General features: G+C 35.6%; 1 protein-coding gene across 3 annotated transcripts in view; it reads left to right on the top strand.

The window, feature by feature from the left end:
• Positions 1–18,371, top strand: part of cb24h8orf34 (chromosome B24 C8orf34 homolog) — a 79,421-nt gene that overhangs the window by 9,040 nt on the left and 52,010 nt on the right. For 2 of the 3 annotated variants that reach the window (XM_052596327.1, XM_052596325.1), the window contains exons 2-6: positions 3,716–3,860; positions 3,941–4,072; positions 7,649–7,777; positions 9,567–9,595; positions 10,227–10,390. In XM_052596327.1, coding sequence (XP_052452287.1) covers positions 3,719–3,860; positions 3,941–4,072; positions 7,649–7,777; positions 9,567–9,595; positions 10,227–10,390 — 596 coding nt within the window. In that variant the 5' untranslated portion in view covers positions 3,716–3,718. Of the gene's footprint in view, positions 1–362; positions 604–3,715; positions 3,861–3,940; positions 4,073–7,648; positions 7,778–9,566; positions 9,596–10,226; positions 10,391–18,371 lie in introns of those variants that run through there. The other variant, XM_052596326.1, reaches the window with a different exon arrangement.

The following is an 18,371-nucleotide window of genomic DNA, read 5'->3' as shown; positions in this document are numbered from 1 at the left end:
CTGTGTTGCTCTTTGCGGCTGTACCACTCCTTGCCTTTCCTCCTCTTTCCTCCTCCTGTCTCAAGGGCTGGAACCCATCCAGATCTCTGTCCCAGCCTTCAGTCAGCGTCTCCCTGCTGTGACGTAAGGCATAAATGATGGAATCAGAGGAATAACGAGAGTGCAGTCTGCTTATTGTCAGCTCTGGTTAAAAAGTCACCATATATATACAATAAGATCAAAAGTGGCAACATATTAACAACGTATTGCATCCACACTGTGTCTAGACAGTGAGTCAGGAGCCTATAGTAAATAATTCACTTTAATCCCTTAACAAGGAATCGTTGCTTCATTTTCTGAATTGTTTCTGGCAGTGACTGAGACAGTCTGTGGTAAACACACAGTATCAGTTTCCTCATGACTCATGATAGCTCAACTGAAAACACTCATGAACTCTGCTAAAGGAAGAGGCTTCAAGGACGCAAACAGAACAGAAGATATCAAGACAATTTGTGTCACAAAGAGCAAGGATAATATGTTTAATGCAAACAATTTGGATGCTATTTACCAGTCAGGAAGGACTATTTGTTTACATCATCAGCATCTGAACTGTTCATCTGAATGGTAACATATTTTTATTTTATTATTATTATTATTATTATTATTAATAAAAAAAAATTGAAAAAGCATAATCACATCCTGCATTAGAATTCAAGAAATGTAAAGAATGCTTTCTAGACTGAAATTACATAAAAATGATTGCTGCGATTAGTTATCACAACTTGAAATTCAACACTAGAATAAGTAATAATGTGTTGTTTCAGATTTATAAATTAAGTGCTTCTTCTTGATATAGAATTAGAAGTTTAGTTAACTCTAATTTAGTTTGGATTTGGATATTAAGGTATCACAACAAATGTTAAGTTGCATTTTTACAGTGTACTGTTTATAAAATACAGTACATACTGTATAACATTAAATAAACACTTTAATCAGATTTATTATTAATATCTCAAACCCCTGCAGGATTATTTTAGGTGCAAAAAATTAAAATATTAATAATAATCAGATTAATTTAAGATATGCTAAAAAAAACCTCTTAATGGCATGTACATGTAAAACAAAACAACAAATTCGTTTAAAAATGGCAAATCTTTAATATATTTTTTTGTAAAAAAAAGTCCTAACCCTTGTAAGTTTTGGAGTAAGTTAGTACTCACAACTGATATTACTTTCGATTCACTCTTCAGGTTGGATAAGGAAGGTCAAAGTCAAGCAAAATGCATTGTGGGATGCAGTATTTTGCCTATGCTGTACCCTGCACATTTTGGCAGATGTATTAGATCACCTCGTGTTTTATGCATGAAAATGTGTTTACGTGCATGCTTCAGAAACTATTGCAGAAATAGTAAGAGTAGTACTACAAACTTTGTCCGACACAGAATGTCAGTGGCTGAAGGAAGTGCTTTGGAAATGTTGTCCACAACAGAGCTTGTTCTTTAAAACTGGCACTTGTCTTCCAGTCAGTTTGTCTAGAAAGGCTAAGTTTGCCTCCCCCTGCCAATTTCCTTAGTCTGTCAGCATGATCGAGAGATCCTGTGTTTCTCCATCCTGATAATGCAAGAAAATCTATCGAAAAGCTTATTTCTTTGCAGGGATTTTAACCTAAATTTCAGTATGTACATGCTCTCCATCATGCAGATTAGCATCTTAATCACTGTACGTAAGCCTTTCTCATTGGCTTTAAGTTCCAACCGTATCATCACCCTCCTGACGTCTGGATTAAAGAGGTCTATGAAGCAGGCAGGGAAAACCCCTCTCAGATAGCATCAAATGCTTGACATTCTTGAAATGAGTGTGTGCTAATCCACACCGTGCTTTCCTGTTTACCTCATGGGCAATTACTCACTGGGGAGTCTGGGGTAGTTACAGTAACACAGCCCTGCTCAGTTTACTTCCTGCTAAACCCACAAATTACAGCTCTCTTTTATGTGCCCCCTGTTGCTAGGTTAGTTTAATTACCCCACAAGGCTTATGTGTCGGAATTACTGCATCTTGTTGATTTGTGATTGTCTGGCTTGTAACACAGAATTTACGCTTTGTTTCTGGGTATTGCCTACACTTAAAGTGGAAACTAATAAAAGTTGTTTTTACATGCTCTTGACTTATTTACAAAATGGCTAATTTAGTTTTTACAACTCAAAAAGTCATAATTGGACAAAAGTTGTTTTTCCAGAGAAGGGGGTCATTTGTTTTCGACACAATTTTAGCTAATAATGGAGCAAACTGCATCTGAGGAGTGCTTCCTCTCGTAAATCAGGTTTCATCCAGAATAGATTTGTGTGTGTGTGTGTGTGTGTGTGTGTGTGTGTGTGTGTGTGTGTGTGTGATTACAGTATTAGTGGTTTCTAACATATTTAAAAATATTAAAAATTCTTAATTTGCTTTTAGAACTTCTCCTGATTACACTTTTTGTAAAATCTAAATTCTAAAACCCAATTTTCCAGCCCCTGTTTGGAAACTCTTGGTTTGGGAAACTAATCATGTCTGAATAAGGCTTAACACATTGTAAATGGAATTTTTATGATGCCTAGCAACATTTTTTTCATCATTACAAGACATTTCCAGAAATTTGATCCACTCCGAATATGATTTTTTTTTTTTTTTTTCTGTGATTGCAATATCTTATTAGTTTCAAACAATCTGATACAAAAACCTCTAAATATGATGCTCTTCTACAAGGTCTCTTCCAAAACTATATAAAGCATACCCATTTTTACAGAATGATAATAGTGTTAGTCATGATATTATTGACAATTTGTTGTTTTTACATTTGTTTAGTTAAAAAAAATTTTTTTTTATTATATTATTTTAGATTCTTTTATATATAATACATTTTTATTTAATTAACTTGAAAATATTAACCTTCAACTAATTTAACATTATTTTTCTCTACTTAATATTAGGCTTTTGTTCACATTTCATACAATTAAAAAAGGGCTGTCATTAGAATAAATCAGTTGTGAGTAATGACTTAACAGAATGAATGAAACCATAATGATATTAAATTGTGTAAACATGTTAAAACTTCTATCATTATTTTAATTTTTTTAATAGGTTTTATCAGTATCGCCTTTATTTAAACACATTATCATATGAGCAAAATCGAATGTTGATTAACCTCTAATTCATATGTATTTATATATCACTACATTATACATCACAACAATAATACATATATACTGTACATAACAATGTAAAAGTTGAATGTCTTGAGTATTTTAAACTTGTAGTTACACTGTTTTGCAGTGGAATGTCTCTGTTTATATTGTTTGGTTTGTTCTGTATGGACAGTGTTCATTTGCAGACCTCCAGTTCGAAAACTCTTGGTTTAGAAAATGGATCATATCCGAATAAGGCTGAATACATTTGAAATTTAATTTTGATGATGCCTTCCAGCATTAAATCTCATTTTTATCCTTCCATTCTGCCGGTCAGCCTCCAGCAATATCCTCTTGCAATCTATAGCTCATATAATACTCAATATCAGAGTGAGATATTTCCCTCACCAATTACCTAATTAGTTTTCCTGATGGTGAAAGCTTGCCAACGCTGCTGATTCAGGTTGGCACGACATGAGTTGGCTTGACAATGTGCTTCTTTAGCACAGGTTCTCTGGCGTTTACTCGCATGCTGCATGTCTGTCCTCTAATAGCTTTTTGTTTGGCTCTGATAGGAGATGATGACCAAACTGATAACTGAGACACCAGACCATCCCATTCCTTTCCTCATTGGCCATCTGCAAACCAAGCAGGAGAGTCCCGGCAGGATTCAGAGGACCCTGTCGGGATCTGCGGCGCTGTGGGCCGAGAGCTCCTCAGGTGGGTATAGTTCAGAATCCTTTGAGCTGTTTCACACATAGAGAAAATGTAGATCACTATCGCTCTCTCTCTCTCTGTAGAATACAAAGGCACACGACGGGATTCCAGGGGTTATGAAAAACCTTGGCAGATCCATCCCAAGAAGCCAAAGAAATCAAAGAGCGACCTGGCCGTGTCCAACATCTCCCCTCCGTCTCCTGAGTCTAAATCATGTGAGTCCCGCTGCAAGAGAAAAGCTCGTGTCATTACATCAGTTTTATGTGATTCGGCTGACTGTTAATCTGAGATCAGCTGAGCATTTTCAGAGATCAGAAATAGAGGAGACCGTCTGTACATTAGTGAACAATGATGACTTCTATCTTTAGATAGTGCCATTATGGAGGCTATCAGCATGAGCTCTGGGTGATATGTATTGCTGAGGGAGTTACTCGTATCAGCGTCTTTAATAATTGAATATGATGCTCTGTTACTGACAGCGGTTCTATTTCTGACTGAGTGCAAGCTGTTGGCTAGTTTTGGGGAAATGTGAAGGGAGATTGTAAATATATCTAACCCAATTTAAAACTGTGGATGTGTGCCTGTGCCCATTTCCAGTTGACTTATTTAGATGGTTTCCACATCAGTGAGTTTTATCACACAACTCCTGTGATTATGTTTCCATATTTGTTCAAAGAATTTTCATTTTTGGATGAACTAAGTTATTATTTATCAATTTTGTGTACTGTGATATTGGAACCCCAAAAACCACGAAATCATTTAGTGCATTTACTTACACAGTCATATGTTGCTTAACCCTATAAAGCACACTTTATCATATTCAATATGCCATTTTTAAAGTCATCTATATTATCAACAAGATCAAAACTTTGCTGTTGTACACAATATACTACATGCATTAATCTCTGACGGATGTTTTGTAGTTTTTAGCAAATAAAATGCTTTTAATATAATTCTAAAAAACAGCCTCCTTGAGGTTGTCGTCTTTTTGAATGTAATTTGTTACTAAGATATGGTATTGGGATATATAGAATGATATTTATTTACATTTGGAGATAAATTTAACTGATATATAAGTCTATTATAAAGGTCTCATTGATTTACATTACAGGTAATTATAATTTTCATTACTTTTGGCCATATAAATAACAGCATATGCTCCAGATCTGATATGTAGAGCTCTGTAATCTCACTATATCATACTTTATTTAAGCCATAAAAGCTAAAATAAAAACACATACGCAAACACTTTTTATATTTTTCAGGACTCAAAACATTGCATTTTCTATTTAAGAAATGGATTTTTAAAATGCTGGGCTTTACAGGGTTAATTGTAGTGCATGTAAATTAAATAAATAGTTGGAAAAATATTCAGTCTCAAGCATTTTCATTGTTGGGTTTTTATAATGAACATTTGGTTAGTACATGTAAATTCACTTCTTGACGTCAAGTTTTGATGTTCGCAAGTGTGTATGAGATTTGAGAGTTGCGGTAAATTTTACTTCTTTTTTTTTGCGTGAATTATTCATTTAGCATCTTTGAAGTGTGAGTTACGTCTGGTGTTCACACAAATATACTGTAGGCTCTTGGTTTCCAGGCAGTAATATTTCACATAATGAGTCCAGAGGTTACTCTGCAACACATGCAAAATAAACAGTGTGATTTAGACATGGAAACAGACTGCAGTGTGCATACTATAGCTCTCATTTTCAAGCTCTTGCATAAGACGGAAGACAGAATCTGTTCTTTCTAAGCAACAAATTGCGCAGTCCTCTGATATATGTTATAGATCTACCTGATTTATTGTCATAATTCTGTCATGATGTTATGCAAATCAAGCTCATGCGTAAAAGCACATTCCGTAAGGCATCAAAATACTCATTTCAGAACAATCCAAATTATCCCCCAGAACATGATAACATTCACTAATTGGTCATTTTGGGTATCCAGTGTCCAGCTTTAGCACTGTGGCACTTGATTACAAAAGTTAATGAGCTGTTTTGTTCTTTTGCCTGAGATAACCTATGCTGTCATACTATTATTTATTTTTTATTTGACAGGTGAAAATGCAACTCTTACTGTGTGCCATCCTATTGCATGCTCATAGTCCGCATAGGCCATGTTTAAAGCAATTACAGAGGCTTGGGGGATGTGGATGGGAAAATGGGATGAACCCTGTACAGAAATCATTTGCAAAACATGCACTACACTGAAAGCAAATACCTCTGAGTCACAGCAGTGGCAAACACATTTAGCTTGACGTTGTGAGTGTTTTAAATTATTCAGTGTTACACTTTTTGCTGCAAGTGCTCTTAGTCAGACTCACAGAGGTATTGCGTATGTCTGACAATCTGCAAACGTTTGGATTTTGAGGAAGTTTATTTCCTGACATCCATCTACTGTATCTATCTATCTATAGCTTACATACACATGAAAATAGTTATTTTTTATACCATGATATGACAAATTTTATATAATGATTCTATATATAAATATCTATCTATCTATCTATCTATCTATCTATCTATCTATCTATCTATCTATCTATCTATCTATCTATCTATCTATCTACATACATACATACATACATACTGTACATACATACTCTACATACATACATACATACTGTACATACTGTACATACATACTGTACATATTGTGCATACATACTGTACATACTGTACATACATACTGTACATACATACATACACACATACTGAACATACATACATACATACATACATACATACATACATACATACTGTACATACATACTGTACATACATACATACTGTACATACATACTGTACATACTTATTTTTTATATGAAAAGAAGCAAATTGCACACCATAAGACAAATACAATAGATACAAATTAAATATTAAATAAACAAGTTTTTCTAATACAGTAGGTTCAACATGTATACTTTATTTAACATATTTTATTGTTCAATTAACATTAATGAGACAGACAGGTATTTAATTAGGCTGCTGTCCCTTTAATACTGAATAGATGCAATAAACTGGCACATATCCGGTTTTCACCCTGTTTACATTCACTTAAGCAATAACCAACTGTATTTATCTGAGATACTCCATACGATGGACATTTTGACAGCTGTTTGTGTCTTTTACAACTAAGGCACAAAGTGAACTGATCGCAGAAGTGGGAACACGCCGACGCGCATCCGATGAAGTTTGTGAAAAGTAAAGTTTTAAGGCAGCAGGAACACTAATTTAAAAAAAAAATAACACTGGGGTGGAGAGTGAAGTTTTCATTATACGGTATTTAAGAAGAGGTCATGGTTATATTATTTTAAATGTTTGCTTTTGTTGCACAAATCAGCATAAATGTAGCACAAACGAATGGCTTAATTGTGGTGATTATTTCTTTTTATGGGATGCCAACTTCATGAAGGTAGAAGATTGAAGGTCAGAAGATTTGCTGAAAAAAAAAAAAGCATAGAAATTTAGACAGCCATATTAGTATTGTAATTGTGACTGTTGTTGTCATGATTGAGTTCAGTCAGTTTCAGTTACCATTTTATTTATACCTGACTTTTTTATCGTCTTGGACAAAACGTGACAGTTATAGTAAAATGAAACGATTATGATTGTTATATGATTGCTAAATTGTATCATTGTTAAATACTTATTTATTTGAACAGTAAAGTAGTAATATTTCTTTTATTTAATTTGTTTAATTTCTCAAATTGTAATGATAAATACAAATATTTATTATTATTCTCATTATTATGTTTTTGAAAGTGTTTTATTTGTCTTCTGTTGCAGTGCCTCGTTCAATACTGCGCCCTACCTGGGACTGGAGGACCAAACCTGAGAGCCGAGACTTTGATGAGCTCAATCACATACTGCAAGAGAGCAAGAAGCTTGGCAAAGCCCTGGAGAACCTGTCCCGCAGTAAGTGAACGGACAACTACCCAGCGAAACACATGCATGGAAATCTCAAAGGAACGGGTTCCCCCCCAAAAATGACATATCTGTCATTAATTACTCACCCACATGTCGTTCCAAATCCGTTAGACCTTCATTCATTTTGGAACACAACGGTATTTTGATGAAATGCAAGAGCTTTCTGACTCTCCAACACAACTGAAACATTTTATGACCCAGAAAGGTAGTAATGACATTGTCCCCATGAAATCTAAATGAAAGTTCTTTTGGGTGTTAGTATCAATATGTTAGTCTTAAGGTTATATATAAGGCAGTGTGCTCCAAAACAGTGACAATATTCACATTTAGAAGCTATAAGCATTTAAAGCTTGCAGTTCATCACTTCTACCAAAACGGCTCGACGATTTTTTATCTTTTCTTCAAATCTTCTGACCAATCAAATGCTCTCTAGAATCCGAAGTGCCCGCCTCCTGCACTATAAACAGATGCTGAAGTGCCGGCTGAGATCGGTCACTTGTTCACAGTGTAGTTTTTCCTGTAACAGTATAAGGCTCATAGTGCACATTGCAGTTAATAGGGAAAGATTCAGACAGCGTAAATAAGCTTTCGTTTGGTGCAAATGAGGTCTGGTTTCACATTATTTCACGCGAATTGCAGCAGCGCACACAGTCTGATCCCAACTTTGGCTCCGGTGCAGAGATGCGATCGCACAGAGTGGATTATATGCATGAGTCAGCATATATAAAAATAGCCTCAGCATGATTATGACCACTATTTTGTTTTACTTATTTTATGGGGTAATCTTTTAGACTGTGGCTGTCAAATGCGGCTTTACTGAGTTCAACGGGTCTCTGGCCCAAGCAGATACAAACAAAATGCTATTGGCAGTTTTTTCATTGTTTCAGCTGAAATGACATACATCACCACACATAATAAGGCTGTGTGTTTCAAGGCACTTCAGGGGACCTTTAAAATAGTCAATGTGGCATCAGTGGTTCAACTGTAAAGTTACAAAAGCTGGGAGAATACTTTTTGTGCACTAAGAAAACAAATAATGGCTATTGAACAGGCTCTTTTCTTCAGTGTCGGTCTCTGCCACTATTCACGAGAGTACCACGACACATACAGTACATGTGGTGTTGATGACACCGTAGCAGTAGAACCCGGAAAAATGACACGGAAGAAAAGAAATTGAATAGTCGTTAATTTTGTTTTCTTTGTGCACAAAGTATTCTTGTAGCTTCATATGGTTGAACCACTGATGCCACATGGACTATTTTAATGTTGTCCTTACTACTTTTCTGGGCCTTGAATGTGTCAGTTGTGTTGTTGTCTATGGAGGGGCAGAAAACTCTAATTTCATCAAAAATATCTTAATTTGGGTTCAGAAGGCCTTATGGGTTTGGAACGACGTGTGGGTGTACAATAAATTAAGGCATTTCATTTTTGGGTGAACTATCCCTTTAAGAAATTAACTGTGTAACTGATTTTTTTTAGTTTTGTTTTTGTTTTTTAAACCTCACTGTGCTGCAGCTAAAGGCTCTCTAGGTCAGTGGTTCTCAACTGGTGGGGCATGACCCCAAAATGAGTTTGAGGTCTGACAGCAGGCAAAAAGCAATGCCAGAAGCAAATAATAAAATACAGCTAACTATAAATACACAAAAAATATATTCAAGGTACTGTGTCGGGCCATTATAAATTCGGAATCCTGAAAACCAATTGAGAACCTCTATTTAGAGTGTCCTATAAACTATTTTCTGAAGACATTGATTTGTGAATTATTTCCTTTGCACAGGCATTGCTGTTTCTGATGACTTTGACCTGGTATGATGCTTTTTATTTCTTTTTATCTCATATGCTATCTTGCAGTAATAGAACTCTAATACTGTTATGGATTTGTTTAGAAGTTAAAGAAAAGCCTAGTTTAATTGTGGCTTGTGTTGTAGACTCAAAAAAAAAAAAAAAAATGAAATCAAAAAGATGAAGAGAGAATCCAGCTAAAACATCTGCCTTAGTCGTATTTCTCAGAATACAGTACAGTTTTTAAACTGTAATAGTCTTTGGCCGTTTGCCCAGGCTTCCCTCTGTTCCCAATTTGGTGTTTCAAATGCATATTAAAACATTTAGCTATTAATGCAAATGAATTTCTTCCTGTATCACCGTTATAGAGGACATTTTCTCATAATTGCCTGTTGCTGATAAACTACTGCAAAAAATGTAATGTCAGAGCTGAATTTTTTATTACTGCTCACCATGCGTGTCCTCCATTATTAAAATCTATTCACCGTAAAAATGACTGGCCACACAAGTAGCTTAGATAATGAGTCATACTTCAACATCAGTGCTTTTAATTATCACCTCTGTAATTGATTACTCCTTCGCATAATCGCAAATGGTTTGTCTCTCTGTTCCTCTCTCCTTTTCTATTCGTCACACCTCGGCCTTTATTTCGAAGGACCCTCGGGCGTATAGCTCCATACTGAGGCCGCGGGTGGTGGGTGAGTGGGTGGGTCGTGAGGAGGAAGATTCTGACCCACTTGCGGCTGAGATGCTTCAGCCCCCCGTCCCAAGAGCCAAAACTGAGGGTTGGGTGAGCAAAGATAACAGCCCTGTTGGAAGGTGAGACACCCTTTTATTCATTGTGTATACAGCTCAGTGCATTCTCTTAGCTCATAGCTCTTAGCTTTTCCACAAACTGAGGTAAATACTAATATATAGTAGTATAATGTTATACAAGGCATCATCATTTTAACACATGGAACTAAAATAATGTAATGCACAACTGAAAAAAAAAAATTGCATAAAGTTTATATAAAACTATTTTATTCTATGTTTATATAAAACTGTAAATTTATGGTTTTATGCAGTAAATGATCAGATTGCTTCATGAAAATTACTTGAAACCTCCCATTAAGGATCTATAATTTTTCAACTATAAAGTAATGTTTTTTTTTTTTTTTTTTTACCATAGCATTTTTAGTCTTTTAGTGATAATATTAACATTTTGTACAGTATGACTTCAGAATATAATGCATGTGTCGTGGATCATTATGATCTTTTGTTGCATTTTTGTTCTGACATTTGACATCCCCATCCACTTTCATTAAATTTAAGAGATTGTATTTGTATGAGAGTGTTTCTCTGCATTTATGCTTCCTGTTAAGTTGTTGAAAGGAAAGACAATGACAGCCCATCACATTCTAATTTGTTCTAGAAGATAAGGGAGTTTATTTACATATAAAAAGTGCTGTAATGAAGCGAGCCAGTTTTTAATAAAGCATATGTCGTACTGTATAATGTACTTTCTCTCAATATCTCTGTAAAGTTGAGATGTTTTGTCAGTTTTTTTTCTTTTTTTAATCAAAGAATGCCGTAGCCTCTGGTAACCCCACATAAATCCCTGGAGGGGAAAAGTTCTTTGAATGTGTCTGCATCGCACCGCTATATCTTTAAAAAAGCAATTGCAGCTCCTCGACCCTTTAAATACGTTACCAGGGTGATTTTTAATTGGCTGGTGTTTGAGTGGAGGGCAGAGGCCGGCTGCAGAGAATGCGACTAATTAGAAAGGATCAGATATTAAATAATAAATCATATTCAGAAGCCGGCTGACAGAAGAGACTTCATTCCATTAAAATATTCTCTCTTGATTACAGTAAATTATGGAGCCTCGGGTCAATACCGCAGGCGTCCCCAGTGCACATAGCTGTACAAGTGCTGCCAGAGACTTTCATTACAAAGGACGAAGGCAATGCTGCTGTGATATCTAGCCTTAGTCCTCGTCAGTATGAATGAATCATTACAGGAGGAAACACATTCTCTTCTAGCATTGTGCCGTTGGGCTCCTGCTGTTCATTATGCATGTTTAGACTTTTGAAGGTACAACGGTTCATTTAAGTTGATGCTAGATGACCGTGGTATTTATAACAAAATATTGAGCAGTGCATTGATTTTAACTGAATATATTTAGTAAGGCACATTTAGGATTTGGGGATGCTGAAGATTTAATTTTGTGTAGCAACTGAGAAACACTTTAGTAGATTTTTTTTTTTTTTTTTTTTTTCATGTGAATTCTTCTGCTGATGTAATATTGCACTAAAATACTAAGTTTATTTATGTTTTATATTCAGCTCTCAATTTTGATCAATTTAATGCATCCTTGCTAAAAACATACTAGTTTCTTTAATAAATCTTACTGACCCCAACCTTTTGAACGATAAAGTACTTGAAATAGTACTTTATGAACCATTTCTTTTAGTAAATCAGAAACGTACATTAATCAAACGCCCAGTGTACTTTGATACCAAAGCAAATGACTGTTATTAATTTTTTTTTTTTTTTTTTAGTGATTCAGAGACATAAAGTGCAACTAGTGTGGCCAGATTCCTGAACAAATGGCTGTTATTAACCATTTTTAGGGAATCGAAAATATGCAATGCAACAAGCGTATTCCTACTCCTGAACACTGAAAAAAAAACAAAAAAAAAAACCTTCCTTCCACTATAGAAAAGTGAAGCCAAAACATGGCTGCTGTCATCTTATGGATATGATGTCATTTGGAACCCGTGTCTGTGATCGTGAGGTGGGAATTTAATTCTTTTGCACATCAAATATGTAATTAAAAGCTGACTTATTAGAAACCTACTGTATGTATATGACCTATACTGCAGCCAGGTTTTGCTTCACTTTTTAGGATTTGTGACACACTTGTAACCTTGAATGGATGGTTCTTATTGAACCAAAAATACACCGCCATAGTGTTTTTTTTTTTTTTTTTCAAGGCTTTTTATTTTGATGTACATTTTATTTTTATTGTTGAATTAATTTAGATACTAATTATACACTATTTGATTAAATTTGTCTTTAGTTTGATGCAAAAAATAAAGCCAATAGTTTAAGATTGTTTTAAGTTTGTACATTTAAGAAATTACTAGTTAATCAATTAATTCATCACAAGACAAACTACTACTTTTCACCTGTGATTCCCTATGGATTTAGAGGACAATAACTCCACAGTGCCCCGTTATTTCAAAGAATAGCACAATGGCAAATGCAACAAGTATAAAAGCCTCGTCTGTTTGGGCAGGTGCAGCGGAGGCTCATAAAGCGGAGCCAGGTGAAAGTATAAACCCCGCTTAAGTCAGTGTAGCTATTGTCTGGCTTTGTGTTTTGGACTCTTATTTTGAAGTATAGTTTTGTTCCCTTTGTTTCTGAGTTCATTTTTCTCTATTTAATTCATGTTTCACTTGTTGCATTGCCACCATACATATGCATAGGTAGATGCCCTATTAGTGGCTGTTTCTATGGGGCACTACATGAAAAGTGTCTGCCATATTGGATTAGTCAAAGACAATCTGTGTACACTTAAGAACAAGTTGCCTGCATATTGTATATGCTACCCAATATGCATTTATTATGTATATCTGCAATATACTCCAGCAGATGATTTTTGTTAAACTAAGACAATACAACAAGACAAATAAATTAGCTAACATAATATAAAAAGTTACCACAGTTTAAAAAAAAAAAAACTGTAATGGTTAAAAGATATTTAAAAAAACAAAAAATATATTTTTTACCATTAAAAAAAACACACACTCAAATACATTTTTACCATTGAAAGTTCATCCAAGTTTTTACAACCAGAGACTGCACATTGTTGTGATCTGAAAACTCATTTATTTTTATTTTAAGTGATGACCCATTGATCCTTCCAAGATGGTGGACGCATTGTGTCTGAAGCTTTTGAATGTATATATTTTTCTTTGTTGTCTGTATATTAGTATTCTCACCTTGATAGCCCTTATTATGGTGTTTTTATACAGTTCACGAAAAACCATAACAGTGCCTCTTTTGATAATTGATGATAATAGTGCTCTGTTCTCATCCACATTACGTTCTTAATGTTTAAAGCAGTGGTGCACGACTAGAGTAATCCGTAATCAGTGCAGCTTGCCCTCTGTTGGTAAAAATAATCACTACAGTACAAGTACATTTTCGTTGGGCTTTTCTAAGTGTATTTACGGTCTGTTTTCAACTGGCTGACATTTCCAGAGAAAAGACACCAAAAACTGGGACTGCCCTCAGATAATGGGGATGTCTGGTCAGTCTGACAGCTCTAGTCCAAACCTTGCTTTGTCATTCAAGGCATGAATCTGCAAGTCCAAAACCCCATGGGCAGGGGATACAGATTTTCTCAATATCCCTGCACATGTGTTGACACACAGCAGGGCTCTTTTCAACACCTGTTCTGCAATTTGACAAAGTAGAGGAAGAAAAATACTGCTGCTCTGTATAATGACCACCGCCTTCCTTCTGGAACAAAACACAGTTTTTCCTTCATAACTTCCCCCTAGAACAACGAGACTCTCGTTAGCTGTCAGTCTTTAGGAGCTGCAGAGTGACAAAGCTGCTGGGAATTTAGGTGGAGGCAGAGGTGGATTCTGGGGAACAGGTTATTGTGACTGATTATAGAGATGATAAAGCTCCAGTGTGGGACTTCCATTCCCTTTACACATAAGCAACATATTATAAAGCGTAACCTTCTTATTCTCTCTCTTTTTTTCTACCCTCCTCCCTTTCCGTTTCTAACTCCTACGCTCCACATCGCTCTTCACTCCTTACATTCATAAACATTCCCATCAACCCACTCTCACTGCAGGGATCCAGTCAAAGAAATTCAAGAGGCCTAAATGCTCAGATGTACAGTATACTCAGCGCAGACCGTTTGACACTTTTGCAGCCCCTAAAGTGATTACTTTAGTTTTGATTAAGGGCTGGGAGTTAATCCTGCTCTTCTTGTGGTGACATCAGATATTTAGTGTTGGAATGACCTTATTTGCAGCAGCTACAGAATGATAAGTTTTATGGCATTTAAAGCTTAGATGACTGGCTCAAAAAAAAAAAACAGCCAAAAAAAAAAAAAAAAAAAAAAAAAAAAATATATATATATATATATATATATATATATATATATATATATATATATATATATATATAGCTTCCATCATTAAGCCAGTAGGTGGCAACTAGTGTCTATTTTACTCACTCAGTCTTTTTTTTACAAAATTTGTAAGTCTAATTCAAAAGTAGATCATGACTGAAGTAGCATTTTCTTCCCTTTTAATCAACTGGTAGCATCAATTATAATTATCATTGTCAGTTCCAAAAAAATCTATTTTAAACTTTATTATTATTAATATATATATATATATTTTTTTAATGTTTAATTGTATTCCCTTTTATCCATCTGGTAATTTTTGGAATTGAATACAACTGATTACAGTTATCATTATCAGCGTTTTATTTATTACTGAAACACCATAAAAACATAAATTGTATTCCCTTTTATAAATTGATTACAACTGATTGCAATTATCAGTTAGTGTTTTTCTTATTTATACGCTAAGCCAGGTCAAAGATCATCCAAAATAATATTCAAACTCACATTAGACACTTTTAATATTTGAATACAGCACATAATCATTACAGAGATTATCACTGCCATATTTTGTGTTGTTCCTGCCGTGAGGTTGCAGAAATTTTTTTTTGCATATACAGTGTGTGTATGTGTGTGTGTGTGTGTGTGTGTGTATATGTATATGTATATGTATATGTATATATGTGTGTGTGTGTGTGTGTGTGTGTGTATGTCAGTGGCCCTTGGCTTGGTATTGTTGGCAGAATTTGGCACTCTGCTAAAACTAATTGAGGAACCCTGCTCTAAGCCTTGTTGGAGGGAAGGTAATAAACCTGGCTACAAAAAAATAAGTTCAGGAAAATTAGATTTTGCAGGCTTTGCTTGTCTTATGTAAATAAAGTAGCCATTATATATGCAAATACAATAGTGGAGGCAGAGAGTTCACTACTAATGAGTATTGTGTATTACTGCCATCTGTAAAAGATGCATCTTTTAAACCACCAGCTGACCTGCGATCAGTAAATCTGCACTCACCACGCTTCCCACTTACTGCATAACACTTCCCAAATCATTCGTACCTAAAACACAGATTTGCCATGTGCATCTTGAGGCACTTGAGGTTTCTGTCAGCAACCGATCGAGAATGACATGCGCCACCCTTATTATATTGACCTATTTGCAGCGTTCTGTTTGGTTAACTTTTCAGGTCATATTTCACCCTTCCTTTATTCCTGTTGGATTGCTTTTTACATTTACAGCCAGTTGACTTCTCATGGCCCTTGTGGTGTGTAATTTCAAGCTATTTACATCATGGTTATTCCATATTACTTCATTCTCAGCTTTGGTTTTGTGGTCTCGATTCTGTGGATACAATCTGTTCTGCCAGAAGGAGGTTGTGGAGAGTTTCTCATCCCATAGGAACGCAGCAGCAGTACAACTTTAGTTCTGTCTAACAAGGCTTCATTTCTCCAACCCACGCAAGGACTTACATAGTTTCATTGAATTGCACTAATCTGAAGAAATACGTTCTCACTTTCCTCTTATTTTAGTAGCGCAGCCTCAGATTCATTGTTTTAAACCGTCTAATGATTTGAACCCTGGTCAGGCCCCATCTGAGAGACAAGCTCTTCTGCATGACAGGAGCAGAATGAGGAAATTGAATGTTTCCATTTATGAAGCTTGTTTCTAAATTATTATTTGTATCAGCTGTGCTTCACTGCGCTCTGTTTACCACATTCCCCTCCACTAAAACAAGTGCCTTATTAAATGAAATGACAGGATAATTCAGGTCACTAATTCCACCTCTGTGTAATTAAGCCAGACTGAGCTCCAGTTGTCACTACTGTAACATTTGTATTTACAGTTTTGTTCAAAATAATAGCAGTACAATGTGACTAACCAGAATAATCAAGGTTTTTAGTATATTTTTTATTGCTACGTGGCAAACAAGTTACCAGTAGGTTCAGTAGATTGTCAGAAAACAAACAAGACCCAGCATTCATGATATGCACGCTCTTAAGGCTGTGCAATTGGGCAATTAGTTGAAAGGGGTGTGTTCAAAAAAATAGCAGTGTCTACCTTTGACTGTACAAACTCAAAACTATTTTGTACAAACATTTTTTTTTTTTCTGGGATTTAGCAATCCTGTGAATCACTAAACTAATATTTAGTTGTACGACCACAGTTTTTTAAAACTGCTTGACATCTGTGTGGCATGGAGTCAACCAACTTGTGGCACCTCTCTGTTATTCCACTCCATGATTCTTTAACAACATTCCACAATTCATTCAAATTTCTTGGTTTTGCTTCAGAAACAGCATTTTTGATATCACCCCACAAGTTCTCAATTGGATTAAGGTCTGGAGATTGGGCTGGCCACTCCATAACATTAATTTGTTGGTTTGGAACCAAGACTTTGCCCGTTTACTAGTGTGTTTTGGGTCATTGTCTTGTTGAAACAACCATTTCAAGGGCATGTCCTCTTCAGCATAGGGCAACATGACCTCTTCAAGTATTTTAACATATGCAAACTGTTCCATGATCCCTGGTATGCGATAAATAGGCCCAACACCATAGTAGGAGAAACATGCCCATATCATGATGCTTGCACCTCCATGCTTCACTGTCTTCACTGTGTACTGTGGCTTGAATTCAGAGTTTGGGGGTCGTCTCACAAACTGCCTGTGGCCCTTGGACCCAAAAAGAACAATTTTACTCTCATCAGTCCACAAAATGTTCCTCCATTTCTCTTTAGGCCAGTTGATGTGTTCTTTGGCAAATTGTAACCTCTTCTGCACATGCCTTTTTTTTAACAGAGGGACTTTGCGGGGGATTCTTGAAAATAGATTAGCTTCACACAGACGTCTTCTAACTGTCACAGTACTTACAGGTAACTCCAGACTGTCTTTGATCATCCTGGAGGTGATCATTGGCTGAGCCTTTGCCATTCTGGTTATTCTTCTATCCATTTTGATGGTTGTCTTCCGTTTTCTTCCACGTCTCTCTGGTTTTGCTCTCCATTTTAAGGCATTGGAGATCATTTTAGCTGAACAGCCCATCATTTTTTGCACCTCTTTATAGGTTTTCCCCTCTCTAATCAACTTTTTAATCAAAGTACGCTGTTCTTCTGAACAATGTCTTGAACGACCCATTTCCTCAGCTTTCAAATGCATGTTCAACAAGTGTTGGCTTCATCCTTAAATAGGGGCCACCTGATTCACACCTGTTTCTTCACAAAATTGATGACCTCAGTGATTGAATGCCACACTGCTATTTTTTTGAACACACCCCTTTCAACTAATTCAACTAATTGCCCAATTGCACAGCCTTAAGAGCATGCATATCATGAATGCTGGGTCTCATTTGTTTTCTGAGAATCTACTGAACCTACTGGTAACTTGTTTGCCACGTAGCAATAAAAAAATATACGAAAAACCTTGATTATTCTGGTTAGTCACATTGTACTGCTATTATTTTGAACAATACTGTATGTGAAACTCTACCAGGCTCCTGTACTGTGGATGTTTGTTAGACTAAAATATTGTGGGCTGAATGTTATTGTGAAAATTATTTTTTTTTTTTTGCATGAAACAATTAATGTAGTGCCATAGAGGTATAATGGAGTGATTGATTCATACAGTTCTCTGCCCCCAGAATGAATAGCATATTTGTTTTCAGAGCTTT

The sequence above is a fragment of the Carassius gibelio genome, chromosome B24 (genome assembly GCF_023724105.1).
Source record: "Carassius gibelio isolate Cgi1373 ecotype wild population from Czech Republic chromosome B24, carGib1.2-hapl.c, whole genome shotgun sequence".
NCBI lineage: Eukaryota > Metazoa > Chordata > Actinopteri > Cypriniformes > Cyprinidae > Carassius > Carassius gibelio.
The sequence above is the reverse complement of the archived record's forward strand: the minus strand, read 5'-3'. Positions and strand labels throughout refer to the sequence as shown.